Source organism: Mus pahari, chromosome 11 (genome assembly GCF_900095145.1).
Source record: "Mus pahari chromosome 11, PAHARI_EIJ_v1.1, whole genome shotgun sequence".
In the NCBI taxonomy this organism is placed as follows: Eukaryota; Metazoa; Chordata; class Mammalia; order Rodentia; family Muridae; genus Mus; species Mus pahari.
The window spans coordinates 70121724-70145581 of record NC_034600.1 but is presented as its reverse complement, the minus strand read 5'-3'; the positions used below and the strand labels follow the sequence as shown (position 1 = coordinate 70145581).

The following is a 23858-nucleotide window of genomic DNA, read 5'->3' as shown; positions in this document are numbered from 1 at the left end:
TCTGCAGCCAGGCAACCTTTGCATTCCAAGAGAAGCCTCACCTGTCAGGTTCATAGCAACAGCACAATAATCAGCTCAGGCTTTTATGGGTAAAGACTTGTAGGATCAGTTAGAGGAGGTACAGTTTGAAAATTGACCTGTCTATTGTGCGCACAGTTACTTAGAGTGGGGGAAATCATGACATTATCATCTGTAGCATGTCTGTATGCTTACTGTTAATGTCACCATGGATCACGGTGACAGTCTGATGCCAAGGGACTTAGTCATGTTTCATTTACTGGAATGGAAATCTCAAGTGTAGCTTAGCACACTTATTCTTTTTTTTTTCTACCACTATGGGAAAGAAGGACTTACAGAATTTAGTCGGTAAACATTGTTGTATTAATTCTTTTCATCTTAGAATTTTATAGCCAGAGTTTCGTGTTCCTATGTACAGTGACTTTATAGTATTTATCAAGTTCCCATTGAACAGTAACTACCATAGAACAAACACGAAACAAATCCTTTGTTCTACAGACATCAGATATATTTGAATAAATATTGAAAGAAAGCTTTAGGTCATTACTCGGGTCCATTTGACTGCTAATACTTTCAACACAGTATAACAGAATATAAAGGGAATGAGCAATCAGATGACAAATGACTACAGGGGAAGCTTTTCAAGGCCCGAATCAGGTTTTGTAATAAAGGAGAATAGGGGTTCGAATGAATAAGGCCCTTTTGGTCCTAGTTGAGAATATATATATCAGTCATTGCTTGGTGTGTCTGTATCTTAGAAGTCCATGAAACCAGGAGGGAACGCCAAGAGTCTGTTTACAGCTACATGGGCCACTGTGTCACAACAAGACCTCCTCAAGTGTAATGGTCTGTCGGTCACTAGGTCAGTTATACAGACTTTCAGCTGGTGAAATGTCCTCCCCGTTGCATCCAGTACTTAACAAATTCTGTGTGGAGTGTGAAGGAGCCAAAGAGGATAGAGGACTGGCCAAATGGAACCCTAAAACTCTGATGGCTTACTGCTCACCTTCTACCAGGTTTCAGACTCATGTGCTTTAAATAGAGCTCCTTCCCCACTCTGAGGAGTGTTTATTCCTGGAATGAATTTTGATCATACTGATTTCCCCAGGTTCCTCTGCATGCATGCTGGTCTCTCTGCCTCTCTGTCTGACTCTGTTGACTTATGAGCCAACAGAACTACTCAAAGACCTGATGGAGAAGCCTTTGCTTGCAATAGTTCATATCTCACCACTCATATCTCAATAGTTCATATCTCACCCACTCATCTGAAAGAGAGCAGTGCTGAGCAGGGAAACAACCCTTAGAGAAGCAAGAAGCCTTTCTTCTCTTCCTCTTCTGAAGAGCAAGTCTGTCTTTAACAAGCTTAGTTTAGACCCACATCTTGAATCTTCTAGAACCTTCCTCCATGAATACCTTTTCATCCTCCCGCTCTAGTTTCTTTGTTCTTTGCTTCACCCCACATTCCCGTGTAAATTTTCATTCCCTCCAAATTTCTGTTGCAATACAGAAATCAGCCTTGGCAATACTCTGGATTCCTGGAATCACTCTGCCCAGACTCTTGGTGTTGACTGAGGCGAGCCCTCACAAGCAGCTCAGATATTATTTGGGCCTTCCCAAGAGGCAAGCGTTTCCCTTCCAGTAGCAAGGTCATGGAAGGGGCAGGAGACCACAGATCCCTGCCCTGGTCAAACTGAATAATCTGATCGTGTCCTTCTTGAAGTAGCATCTGACTTCACGGAGATACTTCCTAAAACTCTCTTCTTGATACTTGAGCCATCTATGCCTTAGTTTTCTAAGACAGATGACACCTCTGTGGCAACCTAGGTATTTTTTTTTTTTTTTTTTTTTCATTAGGCAACCTGTATCTTTCTGGTCCACAGTTTCCCATTCCTGGGAAAAGCCTGTCCTTGGCTATTTCATGAATGGATTTCAAAGGATTTTCTGATAGTTTTCCAGGAGCACTTCCTGTTTGTTCCCAGGGACGCTAACACTTCGCATTTTCTCATGGTTTTCCAGTTGAAAGCTTATTTATCCTTCAAGGGTACTTGCCCTACCCTTCCAGGCTGCTTTTCCTTTGGGTAAGGAGCTGCACTGGTGAGCCAAGTTGTGGCTTTACAAAACATTAGTTGTTTGCTGGCTGAGGGAGTTATTAACCTCCTATAATCCCCAGTTTTCTCATGGGAAGCGGGGGACTAGTAATAATTTTTTCCTTGTAGGAGGACAGTTAATATGTTGATGTATATAGAGATCAACCATTAAAATTATCTTAGGGAAAATAAGTCATGCATTTAAGTAATTTTGATGTCTCTACTTAGTCAATAAACATTCCTATCTCTTCTGACCTCAGTGGTCATCTCATTTTTCACTCTTATGGTGTTTATATGCATTGTCTCCTTAGGCTGTATCCACTCCCTTCTGCTTACTGTCTGTCCATCAGGTTTCAAACTCACGTGCTACAAATAAAGCTCTGCCTCCACTCTGAGGAGTTTATATTTCTAAATGAATTTTGATCACACTAATTCCCCCAGGTTCTTCTGCATGCTTCTCTCTCTCTCTCTCTCTCTCTCTCTCTCTCTCTCTCTCTCTCTCTCTCTCTCTCTCATCCCTAGAGATATACTCTGAGTATGCATCTGTAGGACTGGCCTGGGATGGGTGAGTTAGAACAGGGAGGTCACTGGAGATCCAGTGTTCTTTCTTTGTGCTGGAAAAACTTTCTGTGTTTTTGTACATTTCCGAACTTTTGAAGACAAAATTCATCTTAGTCAACTATTTGGAAAATTTGGGTTATAGGAGCATGAGTGTATGCATCTGCATGTGAGGATACACCTTTTGTCTTTTTCTTTCTTCCCCCCATCCCTTCCTTCCTCCTCCCTCCCTCCCCCCTCTCTCTTTCTCTCTCTCTCTCTCTCTCTCTCTCTCCAATAATCCCTTCTAATAAGTTTTCATAATACCGAGCCCATTTTATTGTGACAAGGGAAAATATTATCTTAAAAACGCTTTCTTTCAATTTTTACTCATGACATTTTAAAGGTTTGCCTTGGGAACTTAAGCTGGGTTGACAACTCTTAATGTGGCTCTCTCTCCATGGAGAACTCTGCCGCCCCTAAATGGCGGTGATGTTAGAATCGCTGAACAAAAGCTTTGACTGAACCAGACAGTGACAAACGGTAAGTTTAATAACGGAGATTCTTACCAGGCATTGAAGAAACTTGACAGCAAATCACTGTGCGGGAACACGTACTGCTAAGAATCCCCCAAATACAAAGGCTACATTGTCTTTACCTCGTTTCTCTCTTTTGGAATAAAAGTTTTGACCGTGTAGAATAAAGGAACCAATCATTTCTTCCAAATAGAAATTAGTAGGCCTGACAAACTATTTTAGACACTTTCTCTATTTATACTCACTAAAAACACCCTTTGCTTCTTTATTCTCTGTTAATTTTTTTCTTTAAGGTAAGGGAGACTCCCACTCAGCGTGTTTCAGCTTGTGTGTGTGTGTGTGTGTGTGTGTGTGTGTGTGTGTGTGTTTGTGTGTGTGTGTGTGTGTGTGTGTGTGTGGTTTATAGTGTTTGCAAGAGAAATCCTTGTTGTGTAGCCTAGATTGTCCTTGAGTTTTCAATCCTCCTGCCTCAGCTGCTCCAGCGCAGGAATCATAGGGATGCCTACACCACCACCACCACACCCAGTCCCACCTAGCTTCGACAAATAGCTTAGATTCTTCCATTCTGTGTGGTTATAAATCCAACTTGTGATAAATGTGTAAGCAGATGTGACTCACGAGCCCACTGTAACTTTATATTGCTTTCCAAAATGTCAGTAGTTGGTTTTCTGGTATCAAAAACTGCTTAGCCTTGCAGCTTTGAGTTAATGGAGTTTGGCAGTTTCTTGTCCCAGGATGTAGTTATCATACCGAAGTTATCATACTAAACTTAGTCAAGAGAGAAGGGTACCTAGCAGCTTTCCCTGGCGGACACATTTTCTACTGATTGTAAGATAGAAACCCAATCAGAGGATTACTTCTTGTGTGTACCACATGATAATCTTGAAATCAACCCAGAAATAACACTCTGGTCTCCTCCGAACAGGCGGCTGTATGTTCTCATTGCATGTTCCTGCAGATATGGAGTTGTCTGCATAATAATGTCTGCTGTCACACTTAAGAACTCTATTCTGCTGATGCTAGTTAAAGTGGCTAACTAATCCAAATTTGCATTTTCAAAATAGGAACTTTGCAGTGTCTGGCACTTTTTTTTATGTAAGAAGTGCTTAGATGTTATTCGTGCAGATAAAGAAGACACACATGGAGATAGCCTGTGAAGCAATGAACATACCTAGTAGCCTTTGGATCACACGGAGGTTTTGAAGCCATTTTCTTGTCTTTGTGCTGTTAGTGTGTGCTGGTTAATGCATGCCAACGAGCTTTATTAAGTCACAAAGCTGTATTAACCCATGGCGTATTAATAGAAAGCATGCTAATGAGAAATAGAATTGGGCATGTCATGGCGAGTGTTAGCGAATGCCCTGGATTTGCCTCCTCATGCACTTGGGGCATCTTCTGGAGAATGGCTGTGTTCCGATTGGGGCTTCTGTTCTTCAGCCACTCCAAAAACTATGATGTGGAAATAGGACCAAGGAACTCTGCTAAAGTGAAAAGGGAGTGACGCGGATCTTGCTCGTCCACATGCCCAGCATCCAAACACCAGAAGGCATCCACATGTAAGTGATGTCAGTTTGCATGCTGTCAAGTTGGGATCTGCTGGGATGACCCAAGTTAGTCCAAGGGCCTTCGAGGAAGCTTCACTGCATAGTGTTATTTAGACCTTTCTCAAAGGGCTGAAGGCTTGTTAAAGTTAATACAGCTCCTGTTTCTGCTCCTCACTGCTGGATTTAACCCAGAGTTCTCCCATTCTCCCTCATCGACACGTGGACACACCACTGGATGCGTCTTTCGTCAAAGATCAGAGAAACCACATAGGAACCACAGCTCCAGGAAACTCACAGTGTATCAGGAAACCACACAACAAGTCCCATGGTGGCCTCTGTGTGGGTCAGACACTGTCCTAGGACGTGGGGCTATGACGTGTCACATGTTATAAGACTGTAGGTCTTTTGTTTGTAAAGCCGTGAAACTCTTGTATGCATGTGTGTGTGTGTGTGTGTATGTGTGTGTGTGTGTGTGTGTGTGTGTGTGTGTATGTTAGAGAGAGAGAGAGAGAGAGAGAGAGAGAGAGAGAGAGAGAGAGAACATACCTGGTGTATACACTCATTCCTGTGCAGGTGTACAAACTCCCGTGCCTGTAAAGAGATCAGTGGAAGATGTCATTACTCCACCGCTCTTCATTTTATTGTCTTGAGACATGGTCTGCCACTGGAATTTTGCTGGAACCCAGCACTCCCCAGAAATCCTCCTGCTTCTCTCCCCGATGAGCAGAGATTCCAGTCACGTGTATAACCATTCTCAGCTTTCCAGGTGGGATCTGGGGATATGAACTTAGGTCCTCGTGCTTGCTCAGGATGTGCATTTAGCTGCTGAGCCCTCAGTCCTGTTGCAGTTCTCTTGATGAAACCCAAAAGAATGTCCAGATGGATCATAAGCCCGCCATGGGTCTGAGCGGGTTACTACTGGGAGGGGTTGAGGGATCTCATTGGAAAGGGTACACTCACTGTTCCTTACTCCTGAAACTGGGTCACAGAGTTCCCATTCACCAAAGCAATGTATCGATGGCCAAGGTGACTAGAAGAGAAGGCAAGAATCTGCTGGATCTCCTGGTTCCCAACACCGTGGCCTTTTCTTTTGTTAAAAATGGAGCCAAGGCTTCAACTCGCTGCTGCCGCTGCATGCTTTTGCATGCTTTTGCTCCTGTTCTTCTGAAGATGAATAAATCTGTGGCTTTAGTGTCTGTAAGGTATAAATATGAGAGAGGATAGGGTGTGGAGCAGAGCATCCTCCAAAGATGGTTATCAGGAGGGTTAGAGGCTGGGCTTCTCTCAGAAGGAGCAGCTCTTTCCCACTCTCCCCTGTTGGCTTTCATGTGCAAATAGAGGAGCCGTGCTCTAACCAGGACTTCAGGTCCCCATGACTTTGCTCTTCTCAGTGCAAGGCCAGTAGCTTTAAAAGCCACAACCGCTCTTCAGGATCCTCTGCTTTTACATGCCCAACAAAATCTTACAAAAATGTTGTCCTTTCAAAACGTTTGAAAAAAAAACATTTTTTTGTCTTAGGCACGGGCTTCTCCATCCCAGGCTGGCCTTGGATTCTAAATCCCGAGGGCTGGGATGATTGGCACGTTACCACCACACACAGCGGGTCCCGGAATATTCTGTGCCACTTGAGTTGTGTTCTCGGTCCTAAAGCACTGCCCTTTCCGACTGTCAGTGTCTATTCTACTTTAGTAAATATAGAAATAATATCCTTTCATTAAAAAAAAAAGTTCAGTGGATAAGAATTTCTTAGACAATTCCATTCCAGACAATTCCCGAATCTATTAGAGAGGCCATGGGTATTTAGAAGTGAACTAAATATTTTTCCCTTAGAAAATAATTCCCCAGGCTTCTGAGCTCAGTTAGAATCAAAATGGAAGACAGTGTCTTCCAAGGTCAAAGGAATTTTGTGTGTTAAGCCTTAGGCCTGTGGGAGGAAGGAAAGAGAATGTTCTCAGAAATGTCTGTGCTGTAATCTTATCATTTCTTTGGAGGCATTTTGTTTTCCTCTTCTCTTCATAGAATTCAAGATACTGTCAACCCCTTCCCCTGTCCCACCCAGAGAGGATCACCCTGGTTATGTATGAGATGGTCCCCCTAGTTCTCTAGGTTGCTTTGTGGTTCCTGGAGTCTTTGGTTAGGACCAGAAGAGCCGTGAGATGCACCGAGAAGGAAGGGGGTCAGCTGGGCTGATTCTCTTCACTGCTGGCGATCGCCTGGGAGGAAGCTGTTGGTCGAAACAACATGCTTCTATATGTGAGGAAGCTTTCAAAGTTAGCGTCCCGTGAAGCAGCTTGGGAAAACAGAAGGTCTCTCTTTGCATGGGTCACGTGTTCCTGAGGCTCTGCACACAATGTCTGCTCTATGGACAGTTCTGGAAGAGATGGGAGAGGAAGTGGCTGTAGAGTGATAGTTCCTACATTCACGGGAGTTGACTTGTTTTTTATATTCAGGAAATGGATTTCTTCGTTCCTCTTAGGTTGTTGAAAACTGACCTTACATATTTAAATGGTTCTCATAGGAAGCTGAGTGGGTAAAGGAAATTGTTTTAACTTAGCTCTGTAGGTTCTGTCCTTGTTTTGAATTTCTTTGTTTCTATTAGGTTAGCAGGAGAGAGAGAGAGAGAGGGAGAGAGAGAGAGAGAGAGAGAGAGAGAGAGAGAGAGAGAGAGAGAGAGAGATGTATTATAGAAATTAGGACCCCAAACCTCTTCTCACTTACCTTTTCTTAACATTTCCACATAACATTAAGCTGAGGGACACCTTAACTTGTGGGATTGTATTAGCCATCCTTCTATTTAAGGTGGTTTTCAAAGGCTATGACCAGCATGTAGCAGAAAGGACATGTACTGTGGCAGGTCCCTTCCCTTGGCAAAGGGTGAATCTTGTTGGGCAGGACCATGGATGGTAGGAGAAGGACACACCAAAGTAGTGTGCAGGGACCCAGCTGTCTCTTATAAATAACTAGAGCCCTACTGATAGCTATGTGCCAGGGAAGCTGCTAAAACCTGCATTTTCTGACAGTTATGACTTCATCTATGATGTATTCAGAAGTCCCGTTCTGACTCATAAACTGACGCACCGTGCTAAAAAAATATCTCTGAAATATAATTGAGATTCCCTAAAGCATTCTATCCCTTGGCAAATATTTAGACCAGGTTCCATAAAGTTTTAACTTTTTTTTTTTTATAGTCTACAAATGACTATTTTCTCATTTCTAGTTTTTAACAAGCGTCACAAATATTGATCCCATGCCAGAGACAGTTTGTCACAATAACAACCCCAGGTGATGTCAGTCCAGTTTTTAAGGGAGAAAAATGGCCCTAGATTTGTGATCGCAGACACATAGAACTTTATAATGTTATACTTTTATCCTAATAGCATTTTATGTAGTACAATAAGAATTCACACGGCCCCTCTCATGCCAAGATTGAGCAAACGTTTAATATCATCACTTTGCTGGTCAGGGAACTTGAGCTCCAGAAGAGAGAGGTTCTGCTCAGATTCATAATCATTTTCAACAACTAAGTCTTGTCACTTTTAGCCAACTTCATACTGAATGTCACAAGCCTTAAAGCCTTAAAGCCTGAATGTTCTTTGAGATTAGCCTTTCTACCTTTATTTTCCAAGATGGGAAAAGTAAAATTGAACTGAATTGAATTGGCTGTACTGATAGACCGGCTCACTTTGAGACTGAAAACTGTGGGCTGAGGTCTCTTCCAGGTGAGCTGGGTTTTGTAGTTTGTGAGACCTGGGGAGGCTTTCTGGGCTTCTGTGAGAATTACACAGAGCTGATTGGGGCCTGCTGTGTCCTGAGGATTGTATACAAAATAAGCACAACTTATGTAATATGAACAGCTAAGGAATATATATATTCCTGGTTTCTGGCAGGCTTCCTGGAGAGAAAGCAATAAAGGCTTACAAAATCATTTCAGACTGTCTCTATGAGAGTGCCTTCATTATAAGTTCTGAACTATTTGTCACCTTTAGTCTCCCAACGTTTTAAGTAAACATAAAAGATAAATACTTATGCAAATATTCAAATTTTTTCTTGTAGCTATAAAATTTCCCTATTGAAACTCTCAGGATCAAGAACCAATTTATCATTAAGGTTTGCCGTAGTGCCAATATAAATGATCACATTTCTCCTCCCGATGAGATTAAAACTAGTTATACATAATTTTTTTCCTATAAGATATACCTGTCACCCCAAGAGTCCTCATATATGATTTAGAGGAGGAACTGAAGCATACGTTTTAGAATATTTGTTACTGTTTCCAATTGCATTGAGGGAAAAAAAAAAAAGAAAAGAAAAGAAAAGAAAAAAGAAATCACTGTACCTGAGCTATCTGGCTAGGAAGACATTTCTTTTTTTTTTTTTCCCTAAACATTTATTTATTTATTTATTTGTTTGTTTGTTTATTTATTTATTATATGTAAGTACACTGTAGCTGTCTTCAGACACTCCAGAAGAGGAGTGTCAGATCTTGTTACGGATGGTTATGAGCCACCATGTGGTTGCTGGGATTTGAACTTCGGAACTTCGGAAGAGCAGTCGGGTGCTCTTACCCACTGAGCCATCTCACCAGCCCAGAAGACATTTCTTTATGTACTTTCCCAGGCATGATAATGTCAAAGAAACATGGTATTAGATATGTCACAAAGGGGGCTGGGAAGATGACTGCGTCAGTTACTTGGACCCAAGCTCCATCTCAGAAGCCAGGTAAAAGCCAGGCATGGTGGCATGCTTGTAATGCCAGCACTGGGGAGAGAGAAGGCTTCGGGGACTCCATTTACCACTCCAGCTAAATTGGCAAGTTCCAGGCCCGTGAGAGACTGTTTCAAGAAGACCCAAGTGCTAAGGATTAATTGCCAAGGTTGTAGACCGAGCGACTTTTCTGTTGCTGTGATAGTAGAATATGACCTACATATGTACATGGCTTCAAAAGCCTCAGGAACAGAGGTGACAACAGAGGTGAAGTCTCCTGTCTGTCCTCATGAACACACAGAACTCCAGCCCACGTGTTCAGCATCTGCCCGTGCTTTTGTTGGTCCCACTCATTGCTAGCGGACATCCTAGGTTGTGAGGAAACGCAGAGGCAGGCTTAGCCCTTTGGGTGTCACTTTGGATTGGGCTTAAGTAACGCCCAAGATAGATTACTTCTTGACTAGAGATGCGTGTTTCTCCCCTCACCCCATCATTCTCACGTGTCTACATGTATGGCGTGTTTGCAAATGTGTGTGCACGAATGTTTGCTCATTTGTATGGTGGCCCACGGGAAATGTCCAGAATCTTCCTGGGTTACTCTCCACTATATTCTCCCAGGAAGGTTTCCTCAATGGCACCCAGAACTGGTCAGTCTACCTATCTTGCTCAAGACAATCCTAATCTAACTTCCCAGTGCCAGAATTGCAGGCGGTGGCTTGTAGGTCCGATCGCAGTCCCTGCAACCATCAAGCACCTCTAAACTCAAGTGTTCTAACTTTCTATATTAAATAACTTCCTTCAAAAACAGAGGTTATAGCCGGGCGTGGTGGCGCACGCCTTTAATCCCAGCACTCTGGAGGCAGAGGCAGGCGGATTTCTGAGTTCGAGGCCAGCAGCCTGGTCTACAAAGTGAGTTCCAGGACAGCCAGGGCTATACAGAGAAACCCTGTCTCGAAAAACCAAACCAAACCAAACCAAACCAAACCAAACAAACAAACAAACAAAACCCCCAGAGGTTATAGAGCGGATTCATTCAATTCCATGCCCACATTTCTTGCCAGCTCTCATTCCTTTTCTTTTCTTTCTTTTTTTCTTTTCAAGACAGGATTTCTCTGTATAGCCCTGGCTGTCCTGGAACTCACTTTGTAGACCAGGCTGTCCTGGAACTCAGAAATTCACCTGCCTCTGTCTTCCGAGTGCTGGGATTAAAGGCGTGCTTAAGCATCTGATAAAAGCGCTTCACTAGCAAACAGAAAGAGAGGGGCTACAAAGTTTCTTTTGTAGCCTGTATCCTTTCTACCGGCTGAGCTCCATTCTGGGAGGTCCTGCCTCAGAATCCAGGAAGGTTCCTAGGCTTGAAGCTACATTGTGAGATCAATTTTTTGATGGGTAGAGTTCCCCCTTCATCTGCTAGATGGAGATTCTTGTACTAACACCTTCTTGTGGGCTTTGGCCTTTGTTTTATAGGCAACTCATGAACTCAGCTAGTTAGTTTTCCTCTAAATAAAAGGAGGTGGCTACTGGCACACCATTGTAAGATGCTCTGGAGAAGGTTGAATACTTTAAGTAAATCATGCTGGATTAGGACTGTTCTGAATATGTTGAATACGTTGATTTTAATTTGTAACTTTAATTTACCCCTCTGGGTACTGGGTAGGGGTTCATTCTTATTCTCCTGGGATAAACCAGACAACTGCTCTCCTGGTACTCTAGTGCATTTCATAAATCCCCCCAGAACTCTGCTGTATATCACACAGGTAAATCAGCTGAAAGCAGGGGTGTTTGTGACTTTTTAAGAAATTGACCTTACTGAGACACAGTCTCTTACTTACAACTTGATTTTGTCTATTCGATTTCTACCAAGAAAAGAATCTTAGCTGGCCTTAAAACAAAGAATAGAATGTGGTTTTAATTGTGCTTCAGAAAACCAATTTTAGTAACTTAGATTTTAGGTTTGTAAACCAACAGGACTTTAAACCTCTGGGGATTGCTATATAGCATTTCATACCGTGGGTGTCGGAACCCAGCACTCGATTCTTCGTTCACAATGAGACTACATTTACTCTTTGCCTCCTGGGCTGTAATTTCTAGGTTGGTGTATGGGTTTCTGTTAATAGAGTTGGGAGAAGAATCTAAAGGTAGACCTGTCAGGTGTTCTGTTTCCCAAGTCAGCCCAATGCATCAGCCGTAAAGTGGGGGATAGGGGCTGCAAGTTGTGTGTGACGTCAGCCACTGAAGAAGTGTCTAAGACTTTGATGGAGGTGTTATACTATTTAACTTATTAGTCAGGTTTATGTTTTCATTATTGCTTCGTGGTAAAAATGTTTTGAATTGTGGTTTCACCACATACATTTGGGTCTACCAAAAATAGGAGCAGTTGTTTGAAGTGGGTTAGGATTCCAAGTTTCTTCTTCCCCATTTAAGAAATGTTAGCGCGATCCTTGGATGACATAATAAAGACCTTTCTTGAAACTAGGAAGAGTATTTTAGTCATCTTTGTGTTTGTTTCTTTTTTTTTCTGTCTTCCTCCAGCTCTTAATGGTAACCCAGACGGGGAAATTAGCATAGAATGGTGAGAGGAATTTTGACGAAGAATACTACACTTTCCCACACCTGACTTTCAAACAGTGTGGGTTATCTCACTACGGTGAATCATAATTACAAAAAGTGGAGTGAAGAAAAAGCTCCTTTTTTTTTTCTCCTGAATGGATGGGGGGAGGGGGTAAGCTGGGTGAAGAGAGCTCAGGGCCCTGCCAAGAGGGAGCAGAACCAGGTGAGCTCACCAGGAGTTTCTTCTACTGTGTTCTGTGGCCCTGCACAGTGCTTCTCTTCTCACCAGCTCCTCTGGTGGGGAGCTACAGGGCCAGTGGAAGCTTAGCCTTGAAAAGTTTTGCCGTCTTGCATTAATAGAAAACAATTGAATTTTCTGAAGGAAGCGCCACTTCAGTGATTTCTCACCGGCACACGGACGCTATGAAAACGTCCTCCCAGAAAGAATGGGTGAGAGATGTGTGATGTATGATGAGCAGTTCCTCCAAAAAGTTATTTGTAAATTATCAGGGTTTTGTTGTTTAAAAAAAAAAAAAAATCAGCGAAATTGTAGTTCTAAAATGGCTGTCCCTGCCATTTTGTGCTGTGGTGTTCAAGCCTCCTGGATGCTTGATATAAGTAGACGGATAAGAAACCAATACCACACCGCCTGTCCTCCCTATAGGCAGCTGCCGCTGGCCATTGATCACCATTACTTTGTCGTCGTCTCCCCCCCCCCCAACCCCATTGCTGGCCTTCAGGCTTCCGCAGCGGGGGCTTTACTTTCTTCTTTGTTTCTTCCGATTATGGTAGAATGCCGTGACCTCCAGGCTGCTTCCCGCTGTGCCCGAGATCCTCGACGCCCTCCCCGCCCGGCAGGCAGCCTCCCTCCATCCAGTTTGCCTACTTTGACCCTAACTCCCTTTCGTCTCCCCTGTGCTTCCTTGCAGAACTCCAAGATGGGAGGCAAGCTGAGCAAGAAGAAGAAGGGCTACAATGTGAACGACGAGAAGGCCAAGGACAAAGACAAGAAGGCCGAAGGCGCGGGCACCGAGGAGGAGGGGACCCCGAAGGAGAGCGAACCCCAGGCGGCCGCCGACGCCACCGAGGTCAAGGAGAGCGCGGAGGAGAAGCCCAAGGACGCGGCGGACGGCGAGGCCAAGGCGGAGGAGAAGGAGACCGACAAGGCGGCGGCGGCCAAGGAGGAGGCGCCCAAGGCCGAGCCCGAGAAGAGCGAGGGCGCCGCGGAGGAGCAGCCCGAGCCCGCGCCGGCGCCCGAGCAGGAGGCGGCCGCGCCCGGGCCCGCTGCGGGCGGCGAGGCCCCCAAGGCCGGCGAAGCGAGCGCCGAGAGCACGGGCGCGGCCGACGGCGCGGCCCCGGAGGAGGGCGAGGCCAAAAAGACTGAGGCTCCCGCCGCCGCCGGCCCCGAGGCGAAAAGCGACGCGGCCCCGGCGGCTTCAGACTCTAAACCTAGCAGCGCGGAGTCCGCGCCCTCGTCCAAGGAGACGCCCGCCGCCTCCGAGGCGCCCAGTTCCGCGGCCAAGGCCCCCGCGCCCGCCGCGCCCGCAGCCGCCGAGCCCCAGGCCGAGGCACCCGCCGCCGCCGCCAGCTCCGAGCAAAGCGTGGCCGTCAAAGAGTAACCGGGACAGCCTAGCCAGAAGCGACGCCACTCGCAAACGACCTGTCTTCTCACGCTCTCTCTCTCTGTCTCTCACTCTGTCCTCTCTCTGTCTCTCTATCCTATACTAACTTGTTTCAAATTGGAAGTGAGGATATGTATTGCCCAAGGGATTAAATAAACAAAAGGAAAGAAAAGAAAAGAGAAAAAAAAATAAAGAGGATGTGTCCCATCAGGGGAGGGAGGGGGCGGGGAGAATCCAAATAGTATTTTTGTGGGGAAATATCTAATATACCTTCAGTCAACTTGACCAGTCAGTCCTGGATTTTCGAGATCATTGTCTGAAAGTACATCATCTGTACCCTGAACCGCTGTCCCCTAGGCTCCATCCTTAAAAACCCCAGCATCTCTCCCGCGATGCAGCTGGGGAGGGAGGCGTTTGATTCTGCCCACAGGGCCAGTGCCAAGGCAATCAGATCTTTATGAAAGCAGTATTTTCTGTGTTTCCTTTTTAATTTACAGCCTTTTCTTAATTTTTTTGGTATTTTTTTTTAAACGTTCGTGGATGAATGCCAACTTTCAGACGGAGCCCACTTAGCTTGTCCACATGTATCTCAATGCCAACCCTCCATTCTTCCTCTCCAGGTATTTTTGGGAGTGACAAACATTCTCTCATCATACTTAGCCTACCTAGATTTCTCACGACGAGTAATGCATGTCCGTGGTTGGGTGCACCTGTAGTTCTGTTTATTGGTCAGTGGAAATGAAAATAAAAAATATAAAAAATAAAAAAAAAAAGAAGTCTGCGTTCACTGCAGCGCCAGTTTTCTTCCATCTGTGTCTCAGACACCAACACACCACCCATTGGAAAAATGGATAAAAAAATAAATAAAAAAATAAAAAAATGTACAATGGATGCATTGAAATTATATGTAATTGTATAAATGGTGCAACAGTAATAAAGTTAAACAATTAAAAAGTAGTAACCGGCTCTTGGCTTTCTTTTCCCCTCCTTTTTGGTACTGTATGTGTTTTTTCCTGAGTACAATTGAACTGAGGTAAGACTAGGATCCTCAAGTGTTCTTGACTAATATAAGCAAAACACCCCAAACAGTGGGATCCAAGACAGTTATTCCCTAAGATGAACAGGAAAAATCGTCTAAGGATTCACACTCAACCATGGTGTGGGTGTGATTATTAACGCTTTAAGAGAGTGGATAATGTGAATAAATATTAAATGACAACCAAGAGCTGTGTCTAAGGCTAGGAAGAATATTATAATCTTTGAGAAACATCCTATGTGTATAAATTGTGAAGCCAGCCCCAGCATCTAGGCCTGCCTTGCCTGCAGGTGAATTGGTACCAGAGGAAGGCGAGGGACCTGAATGGGATAATAGCCAGGAGAAAACTGCTTCCACCTTACCCAGAGCTCACTTGCTTTGGCTTCAAGGGAGCATAAACTTGTGATCTGTAAGACAAGATCCCCTTTGATAGCTGAAATATGTAGAAGTCTGTGCACATGCCAGCTAGCAATGTATACCACAGGCAGATGCGCTAAGCCGTCACCCCTTGATGACCCCATTACTGGAATAGTGACCGTCTGTGTGCTCAGGGTCCCCCTGTGCCACACATGGGGAAAGAGGCTGGAGAAAGGTGGCTTTTGTACAGACTCGGCATGCACATCAGTTCTTGAGGGTAAGAAAGGAGGTGATTGTCTCTCGAGTCTCTGAGAGAGTAACTTGGGTGCTTTCCAATCCGATACTGGAAACCACTAAAAAAGAAAGAAAGAAAGAAAGAAAGAAAGAAAGAAAGAAAGAAAGAAAGAAAGAAAGAAAGAAAGAAAGAAAGAAACCTAGCCACTGCAAAGATTTCTCAGACCTGAATCAGAGAGTAATGCCCAGAAAAATACATGACAGGTTCATCTTTTAGCGTGTCACTTAGTTTCCGGTAGATTTTGTGAAGGCCGTGAAATGCGCATGAGCGCATGGTCCTGTGGCTCCGAGTCAGTCTGACTCCATTCCTGTGTGCTGCATATAGAGGAGAGAGAACCCCTCTAGATGTTTTCTGAGTATCTGGAATCAGTACCACACCTGGAGAAGCAGAAATGGTAGAGTTGGACTAGCTTAAGGTCCTTTCCGAGTTCAGGCCGTGCTCCGATCACGTCTAACCCTTGGGCCTCTGGTTTTTATAGTGAAGTGATTTTGAACTCTGACTGCATGACAGCGCAACACACATGAATATGTAAAGGCGTTAACCACCAGCCAACTATCTTAGATAAGAAAAACAGCAGGGAATGTCCAGGGCAAGCACAGTTGCCCTCAAATATATAAAATCATGTGGGGAGGCAGGGTTTGTGTATTACAGAAGTGACAGAGTCAACAAACTGGAAGATGTGTATAAAATTACAAATTATCTTTAAAATGAAAAATACTAATTTTTGCAAAATGAATTAAATTTATCACCTACTGTGAAGTAGTTATGAGTATTAAATGTCAGTCATTTATTGCTATAGAACATGCTTTGGGGGAAGTAATATTTAATAGACTTACTTTCTCCACCTACCATCTTAATTAAAGTGTTCACAGGATTTGGGGTGAGAAGAGCCAGCAGGGGCTCTCAGGATAACATTTACCATCCAGAGTCACTGCATAGGATACATGAAGGAAGGTGACACACTTCAGCTTATGCCCTGAAGGATGTGGCATCATTAAAATCCGAGCTACATCTAGTTGCTCATTTCCTAACTGTTATACACTCGAGCACTATAGCATCCTGGAACTCGAGTTCCTTACCAAGGCAGGCAATGTAACAACTAAAATCCACCACCCAATTGGCTTGAATGGAGCATCAGTTTTATAGTGTTCCTTCTAGATGTCAGTTTGACATACAGCAAACTCCAATTATTTCATTTAGTGGAGAAAAATATCTATTTAGAAAACTTTCCAATTTACTTTTTATTTTTATCTACACCCCAAACACTGCCCCCCCCGAGAGGTCCTCCCCCAGCCCCCCATTCCATTCTCCTCTCTGAGAGGGCAGCCCTCCCCGAATACCCCCCCACCTGTCCTACCCATCCTAGTGCATCAAGTCCCTGCCAGAGCAGGGACATTCTCTCCCACTGAGGCCAGATGAGGCAGCCCTGTTGGGGAACAGATACCACAGTCAGGTTACAGCTTTAGGGTTAGCCTTGGCTCCAGTTGTTGGGGGAAGGGCTACATGGAGACTGAGCTGCACAACTGCTACATATACCCCAGGGACCTTTCACTGTTCCAGGATTGGTGAGGTCTATCACCATCATTTAGATTCAGTCCAGCCTTTGGACAGAAACATTGCAGGTGTATTTTATTTGATCTATCTTAACAAATTTGCACAATATTGAAGACTGGATTCTCAGGGGACAATCTTAAATATGTGCCATGGTGGCGTTGGCATCATCAGTAGTTTTGGGATTCACACTATGAGTGTCTTTTTTTTTTTTTTTTTGACACAGTCCTATACACAGTCAATACTCCTGGCTGATCTGGAACTCCTCATACAGACCAGGCTGGTTTCACAGAGGTCTGCCTGTCTTTGTCACCCAAATGCTGGGCTAAAGGCATGTACCACCATTCCCAGCCAACAGGAGCTTTGCAAGAAGAGCTGTGGTTAGTATCATTTGAACTGGCAGTTCCTCCCCCCCCCTTTTTTCTGTCAAGCAGTTGGTATTTAAAGTATTTAGTTTGGGGACAGCGTTGTTCTTTCCAAAGACCCCACCCCCCACCCCCTGCAGCTGATCGAGAAGTAGAAAGGGAACTGCAGCAGGTTTCCGTGATGGTTTGGGATGTCATTAGTTTTGAAATAAGCCATTCTTCATCATGAGATTATATGCTTTCTGACTTAATGACAACATTTTCAGTGGAATATGAAACCTCAGAGGCCGGGAACTGGCAGGGTTAGTACATTCCTCCTCATTCCCAGTGTCCACGCTATTAAGAGCAGCTTGCACCGTGGAGCTGCATGTGTCCAAGCACATCTGGACTCAAGGAGATTCCTAGAGGGAATAACACTGAGAAACAACATGGGCTTGGAAACAGTCCGAGTGCCATTGTATCTGTGAACACACAGCACAACAGAACACACCTTTGTGTCCCTCCCCACCCCCACTTCCATATTGTTTTTGACATGCAAACATCACATTTGCTTCTTGTTATTTTTTGTTGTTGTTCCAAAGTAATTTTATATTCTCCTCGAGTTTTCTCCTCTGGACTCAGGAAATTCACTTTTAATACGATGTATAAATCAACTGGCATTATCTAACTACTTCTACTTCTTCTTCTTCTTCTTCTTCTTCTTCTTCTTCTTCTTCTTCTTCTTCTTTTCCTTCCTTCAGGTCAATGTGTTAAAATGCCAGGAGTCGAGGGACAGATTACCCCACCCTGATTTGGGATCATTTAGCAGAACACTCTTGCTTTCTCTCATTAAGCTTTCTCAGCATCTTCCAAGATTTAAAGGACTAAAGCTTTCTCAAGAAAAAGTGGGGGAGGGGCTTCACATAAAAAAATGTATACTCTATTAATCACTAACCAATTTCAGATGCTATTTAAGATGAGGAATGTTTAGTTTACAAGCTTTCCCTGTATATAGAAACAACTAAGACCCTAAACCAATGTAATTTATTTGTATATTTGTTTGACTTATAAAATGATGTAGATATTTTGATTAAAAGGCTAAAATCCTGAAGGCCAGACACTAGAAAGAAGGGCTCTGCATTGGCAACCTCACCATCTTTTTGCCTTCTAAGCTGTGAGTTCATTCAAACAGAAAATGTTTGAATAGGCACCAATGACTCCTGGCTGGTAATGGAATGGTGAAGCCTTGACTTAGTGTAGCTAAGAGTCACATAACCTGAAATCCAGCCACATAATGACAGTGTTACTCAAAGAGGAGAAGAAAAGGAGGCACCTGTTTGGCCTTGAGGAAAGTGTGTTGACTTGTGACACACTTTTGCTAACAAAAGAAGTGGGGGTGGGAGTCAGGGGGTGAAAAAGAGATGGGAGAAATTCCTGAGCCTTCCATCTGAAGAGAACGCAATCCTGTTAATGGAAGCGAAAGACTATGCTTCAGGATTTTACTGACAGAAACAGCCTGGTTTTGAGTTTTGGCAAGAAAAGGATAGCATGCCTCATTACAAGGGCTTTTTGCACAGGTTTGGGAAATTTGACTTGACAGGTGAACCCCATTAAAAGAAACGACTCTAAGGTTCCGAGCGGCACTGAGCAATCCCTGTCTTGCTCGGCCTCAGCGCAGACATCCAGGAATAGAGCTTGCTCTCAGCCGGAACCACCCACTTCAGCTCCGAAGTCTGACTAGTATGCAAATTCCCCAGAGGGTATTTAAAAAAATTTTTTTTTTAAAAAGCTAAGAATAATAGAGACTGTATTTTGCTTGCTATCTATTCAGCCGCCTTCGCTTCCAGGAGCTGAAATTGCCTTGGTATTCAGGGCAAATTCTAGCTTTTCAAAATAAATAGACACACACACACACACACACACACACACACACACACACACACACACGATCCAAGATATCCCCCAATAATATACCAGCAAGAAGATGAACTACTAGAATGCATATAAGGAGAGTCGCTTACATTTCTGAGGCTAGTTGGAACTTCTGTATAACAAATTTACCTCTTATTTGTTGCTTACTGTTTTCTCTACATTGTGTTGGAGGTTTTACTTTCTGTTGGCTAATCAGGTCTGGTTTACCCCCTGCTTGTCTGCCCCCGGGCTGCATGCTTACATTGGACTAGGATGATAAACAAGTACAAACCCCTTGAACGTACCATTCTTTACACATTCATTTATTTTTATTTCATGTGCATGGTTGTCACGCCTGCACTTATACTTGTACCCATGGTAGCCAGGAGAGGAGTCGAATATCTTGGAACTGGAGTTGTGAGCAGCGGTCATGTGGGTGCGGGGAATTGAACCTGGGTTATCTGTAAAAGCAGCAAGTGCTTTTCACCCGAGAGCCATTTCTCCAGCCCCAGATGTGTCATCTTAAATACAACTCAAGTGTGCCATTCCTCTGGCTTTGTGGAGCCTTTATACTTTATTTGTTCTGGTTGTTCCTAGGCACTAAAGTGTTTTGTCCATCCTCCCCCTAGTTGAATTCATCTGTAAGAATAATGGGCAGATTAATAGAGGATTATTATTCAGAATGTAAGGCAATTCATAATGGTCCCCACATAGGAATGCTTTTCAAAAAAAGATTCTAGAAGGTTCTACCACAAGCTGTTTCCAGAAGGAGGAGAAGTGGTTCTTAAATGGCATTCCATTCGGTTACAAAAGGAATCTTTGTATGGCTGGGCTTTGAGGCTTACATTTCTAATCCCAAAATTTAGGAGGCAGGATCTCCAAGTGCCAGGCTGGAGGGACTCCAGAGTGAATTCCAGGCTAGGACGACAGTGTGAGACCCTGGGGGGGGGGGGAATCTCTGACATATTAAAATGAAAAAATCCATCTCATTCCTGAATGGCAGCCCCAATTCTGCAGTGCTTATGGAAGACAAGGAGTGGGGTTGAAACTGGATGAAAAACCCTTATCTGGGGTTCAGGGATGTGCAGCCCGATGTTCACAAGATTCAGAATCGACCTGAGCTTAGTGTTACTGGTCTAAGGTTTTAAAATAAAATCATTTCATATCTCTGAGGCTCACATCATCAGGAAAAATGAAAAAAAAAATAGTAACATAGTTGCTAGGGATATATTTCATAAGGCCAGGTTCATGGCACACAGTCAGTCCTCCATATTTATGGGCTCTGTATCTGCACATTCAACCATCCAGGGACTGAAAATAGGTTTTAGAACAATTCTATCTGTACTGAATATGCACAGACTTTTTTCTTGTCTCTAGTGACAATTATTTATGTCTTAGATTTGACAAGTAGTCTAGAAGAGATGGGGCACAAGCAGGCAGATGCACATTGGTTGTGAGTAAACATTAGGCATGTTATACAAGGGACTCGAGTATCCTTGCATTTTGGCATCACGGCGATCCTGGAACAAACCGCCTAAGAGTTTGGAAGCTATTCTTTGGGAAGCTTTGGTTCCTTTAAAGAGTTGAGGCCAGGGCTGGAAGATGGCTTAGTGAGCAAAGGCACTTGCTGGTGACAATGATGGCCTCAGTTTGAAGCCTGGGACTCACAGGGTGGACGCAGAGTAACACCTCCTGTAAGTTGTCCTCCATCTTGCTGTGTGAGCCCTGGCATGTGCTCTCACAAACAAGCACGATAATGAGTGAATACGTAAGTAAACAGAATAAAGCATTTAGAAGTGCACAGGGAGCTTTGTCCTGGCCACTTACGTTATAGAGGAACATTTAATAGAAAGATGGTATTTAATGTTTTCTTGAAAATATAGTAAAAAGGACCATGGAATTGAGACTTATGGTACCTAAAAGGACAAACAAGTTTGTGAGAAATTTTAAAATAAGCACAATATGAAAGTATTGTTTCAGGGGACATGAAAAGCCAAGATTTTTTTTCCGAGCATGTTAATCACACTACTGAGATATCTGAGATATATAGAGAATAACAAGTTACCTTTGCATGAAGGGGGTCGGGGTGAGTGTTGCTGGAATTCTTTGCTTACTACTTACCTTTGTGACCAGGAAACAGGTTTGACTTCTCTGAGCCTCATGCTTGCCTAAGAACTGGAGGTCGAGCCTGCCTAGAGGCCTTGTGGCAAGGGTAGAAGATTGGGCTTCTTACAACAGTGTCTCAACAGCCCCGAAAGGGGGGGGGGGGCGTCACCATCACCTGCACTTGCTTCCAGAACACGGGAACAATGGAGGCTGGGATAATTCTCTTCATGTCCTTTAAGCTGATTTTAAGGAACAGATTCTCTTCAAAGGCAAATCTCATGTGACATTTTCATGTGCTGTCTTTCCTGACATGTTCTCTGTTCTCTCTATGTGACATTTTCATGTGCTATCTCTCTTGACATGTTCTCCGTTGCTTCACTCCTTCACCGCTTCCTCCCCACCAAAAACAAAACAGAACAAAACAAACAAACCCAAAGCCTGGCTGCTGTCTGCCAGTAACCAGCAGCCATTCTCCCACTTCAGTTCCTAAGACCCAGTGAGTATGACTTTGGAGTGCAGAACCCTCTCTGCTGGAGTTCAAGATGGACCTCACTTCAGGTCCCCCCGTGGATTACTTACAAGGATCTTAAAGGTTAAGATGTCCAAAGCCTGGGCTGGGGAGATGGCTCATAGGTTGTGAGCACTGACTGCTCTTCAGAGATCCTGAGTTCAATTCCTAGCAACCACATGGTAACTCACAATTATCTATGATGGGTTCTGATGTCTTCTTCTGGTATACACACAGTACACACAGTACAGAACATTGTATACCTAATACATAAGTCTTTTTTTCTTTTTAAACAAAGTTGTCTAAAGGCAAACTTCCAATTGCCCAAAGTTTCCCTTTCAGTCTCCCGAGGCTCACCACTGATGATGTCATCCTGCAGATAAGCAAATGAAGTCATCCAGTTTACCCTTGATTTGCCTTTTTTCACACTTCATAGCCCACATGTCTGGGACTGTTATCTACGTGACAGTGGGAACTGTCATCTATGTGACAATGAGAACTGCCATCCACATGACCATTAGGACTACGTGACCACTAGACTTCTTGCAGTTTACCATGAGTACTTCCTCATAACTTCTCAGCCTCCAAACTCCCCACTAGCTAAAATTTTTTACAGAACAGCTGTTTCGATCTTGCTAAAGAAGAATGCGAAGTTCAACATTCCACACATATATAGTCATGTATCATGTATGCATATGCATGCGCGCACGTGCATACACACACACACACACACACACACACACACACACACACACACAGCTTCAAACCTTCAACTAGTTCTGCATTTCTCAGAGGAAGAGGCAAGATCTTCAGTAGATTAGGCCTATCAGAGGGACCGATGGCCCTCATATGCTTACAGGGATATATTTTAAAACCTTCAAGATGATAAGAGAAAAAGGCAGTAAATGAGACCAACCAGGAGCTCTAATGAGTGAGATCTTGTCCAGGTCTCAGCCAGGAGGCTGGTCCTCCCCTCAGGTTCTCAATGGGACCTCCCTTTCACCTCTTCCTCCATTGTCTGATGTCATCTCTGATGCTATCTTTGTCCCTTTGCTTTGCCTACCAGTGCCTATGACTTCCAGCTGTGCTCTGACGTGCACTCTGCAAGGCACTGGGCTGCCTTTAGGCCTTCATTTTTGCTAGTCATCTGTCTGGAGTTTTCCACAACCCTACTTCCTCCATGAACTCATTCCCTTGTAAACAAGGCCATTATCCCTGACCACCTACCATCCAAGAGCTTCCTTACATACACAACTGACGTCCTCCACATTCGCTTCTATTTTCTCCATAGAGAAACCACCGAGCTGGTACCCTTTCCTTAAATAGTGTCTATAAGTTCTATAGAGCAGAACCTTTTGCCCTTCTCGTTTAATGTTATATCTCTGGGTATAGCACAGGGAGGTCTTATTTGTGGGAACAAATAAATCAATGGTAGTGGGTACAGAATTTAAACCATTGCTTAACAATGTTTGTAATTTAACTTGAGTTAGCCACTGTAAGGAGATGTGACCAGTTTCTTCCAAAACTGTAATCCTGACCAGATACAGGGGGAAGGGAGGGAAGAGTGAAGCAGAGGGAATAGCTTACCACAGGGGCTCCTGTGGTAAGGATCCAAGGGTGAAGGCAGGCCAGAAGAGATAGAAGACCATGGCAGTAGGCATTCAAAGTGGGTAAGTAAAGTAGAAGCAGTGAGTGCAAGATGGGCTGGGATCTGACCCCGGAGACCTTTACAGACTGAGGGCTCAAATCATTATCCCAAGGGTTATGAGAAACCATAGACTACTCGAAGCAGAACAATCACTGTAGGTTTAAGGTGGAGAACTCGGAGGTTGTAGTGAGGGCCCAGAACCCTGGCAGTGAGGTTCTTTGCAGAAGGCAGGCTAATGGAGGTGGCAGCCAGGATGGAAAAACCCAGACTGGAAACATTGTTATTTAGGCAATCATGAGACTTGATGATAATGTGACACTCTCGATCCATCAATAGGATGCAAAGCTCAGGTAGATGAGTGATTCTTGTGGAGGAGATGAGATCCTTCTAATTACAAGAGAAAAGGCAGCAGAGAGCTTTGTGGAAGGAATTTGCCACCTTGGAGGCTAGTAGCTACTAGCAGAGACTTGGAGAAAGAAGGGACATGGCTAGGAACCTGGGACC

General features: G+C 44.0%; 1 protein-coding gene across 1 annotated transcript in view; it reads left to right on the top strand.

Moving 5' to 3' along the window:
* The window catches only part of Basp1 (brain abundant membrane attached signal protein 1), a 51023-nt gene extending 36673 nt beyond the window's left edge, over window positions 1-14350 (top strand). The window contains exon 2 of the mRNA XM_021208441.1: window positions 12906-14350. Coding sequence (XP_021064100.1) covers window positions 12915-13595 — 681 coding nt within the window. The 5' untranslated portion in view covers window positions 12906-12914 and the 3' untranslated portion in view covers window positions 13596-14350. The remainder of the gene's footprint in view (window positions 1-12905) is intronic.
* The last annotated feature ends 9508 nt before the right edge of the window (window positions 14351-23858 follow it).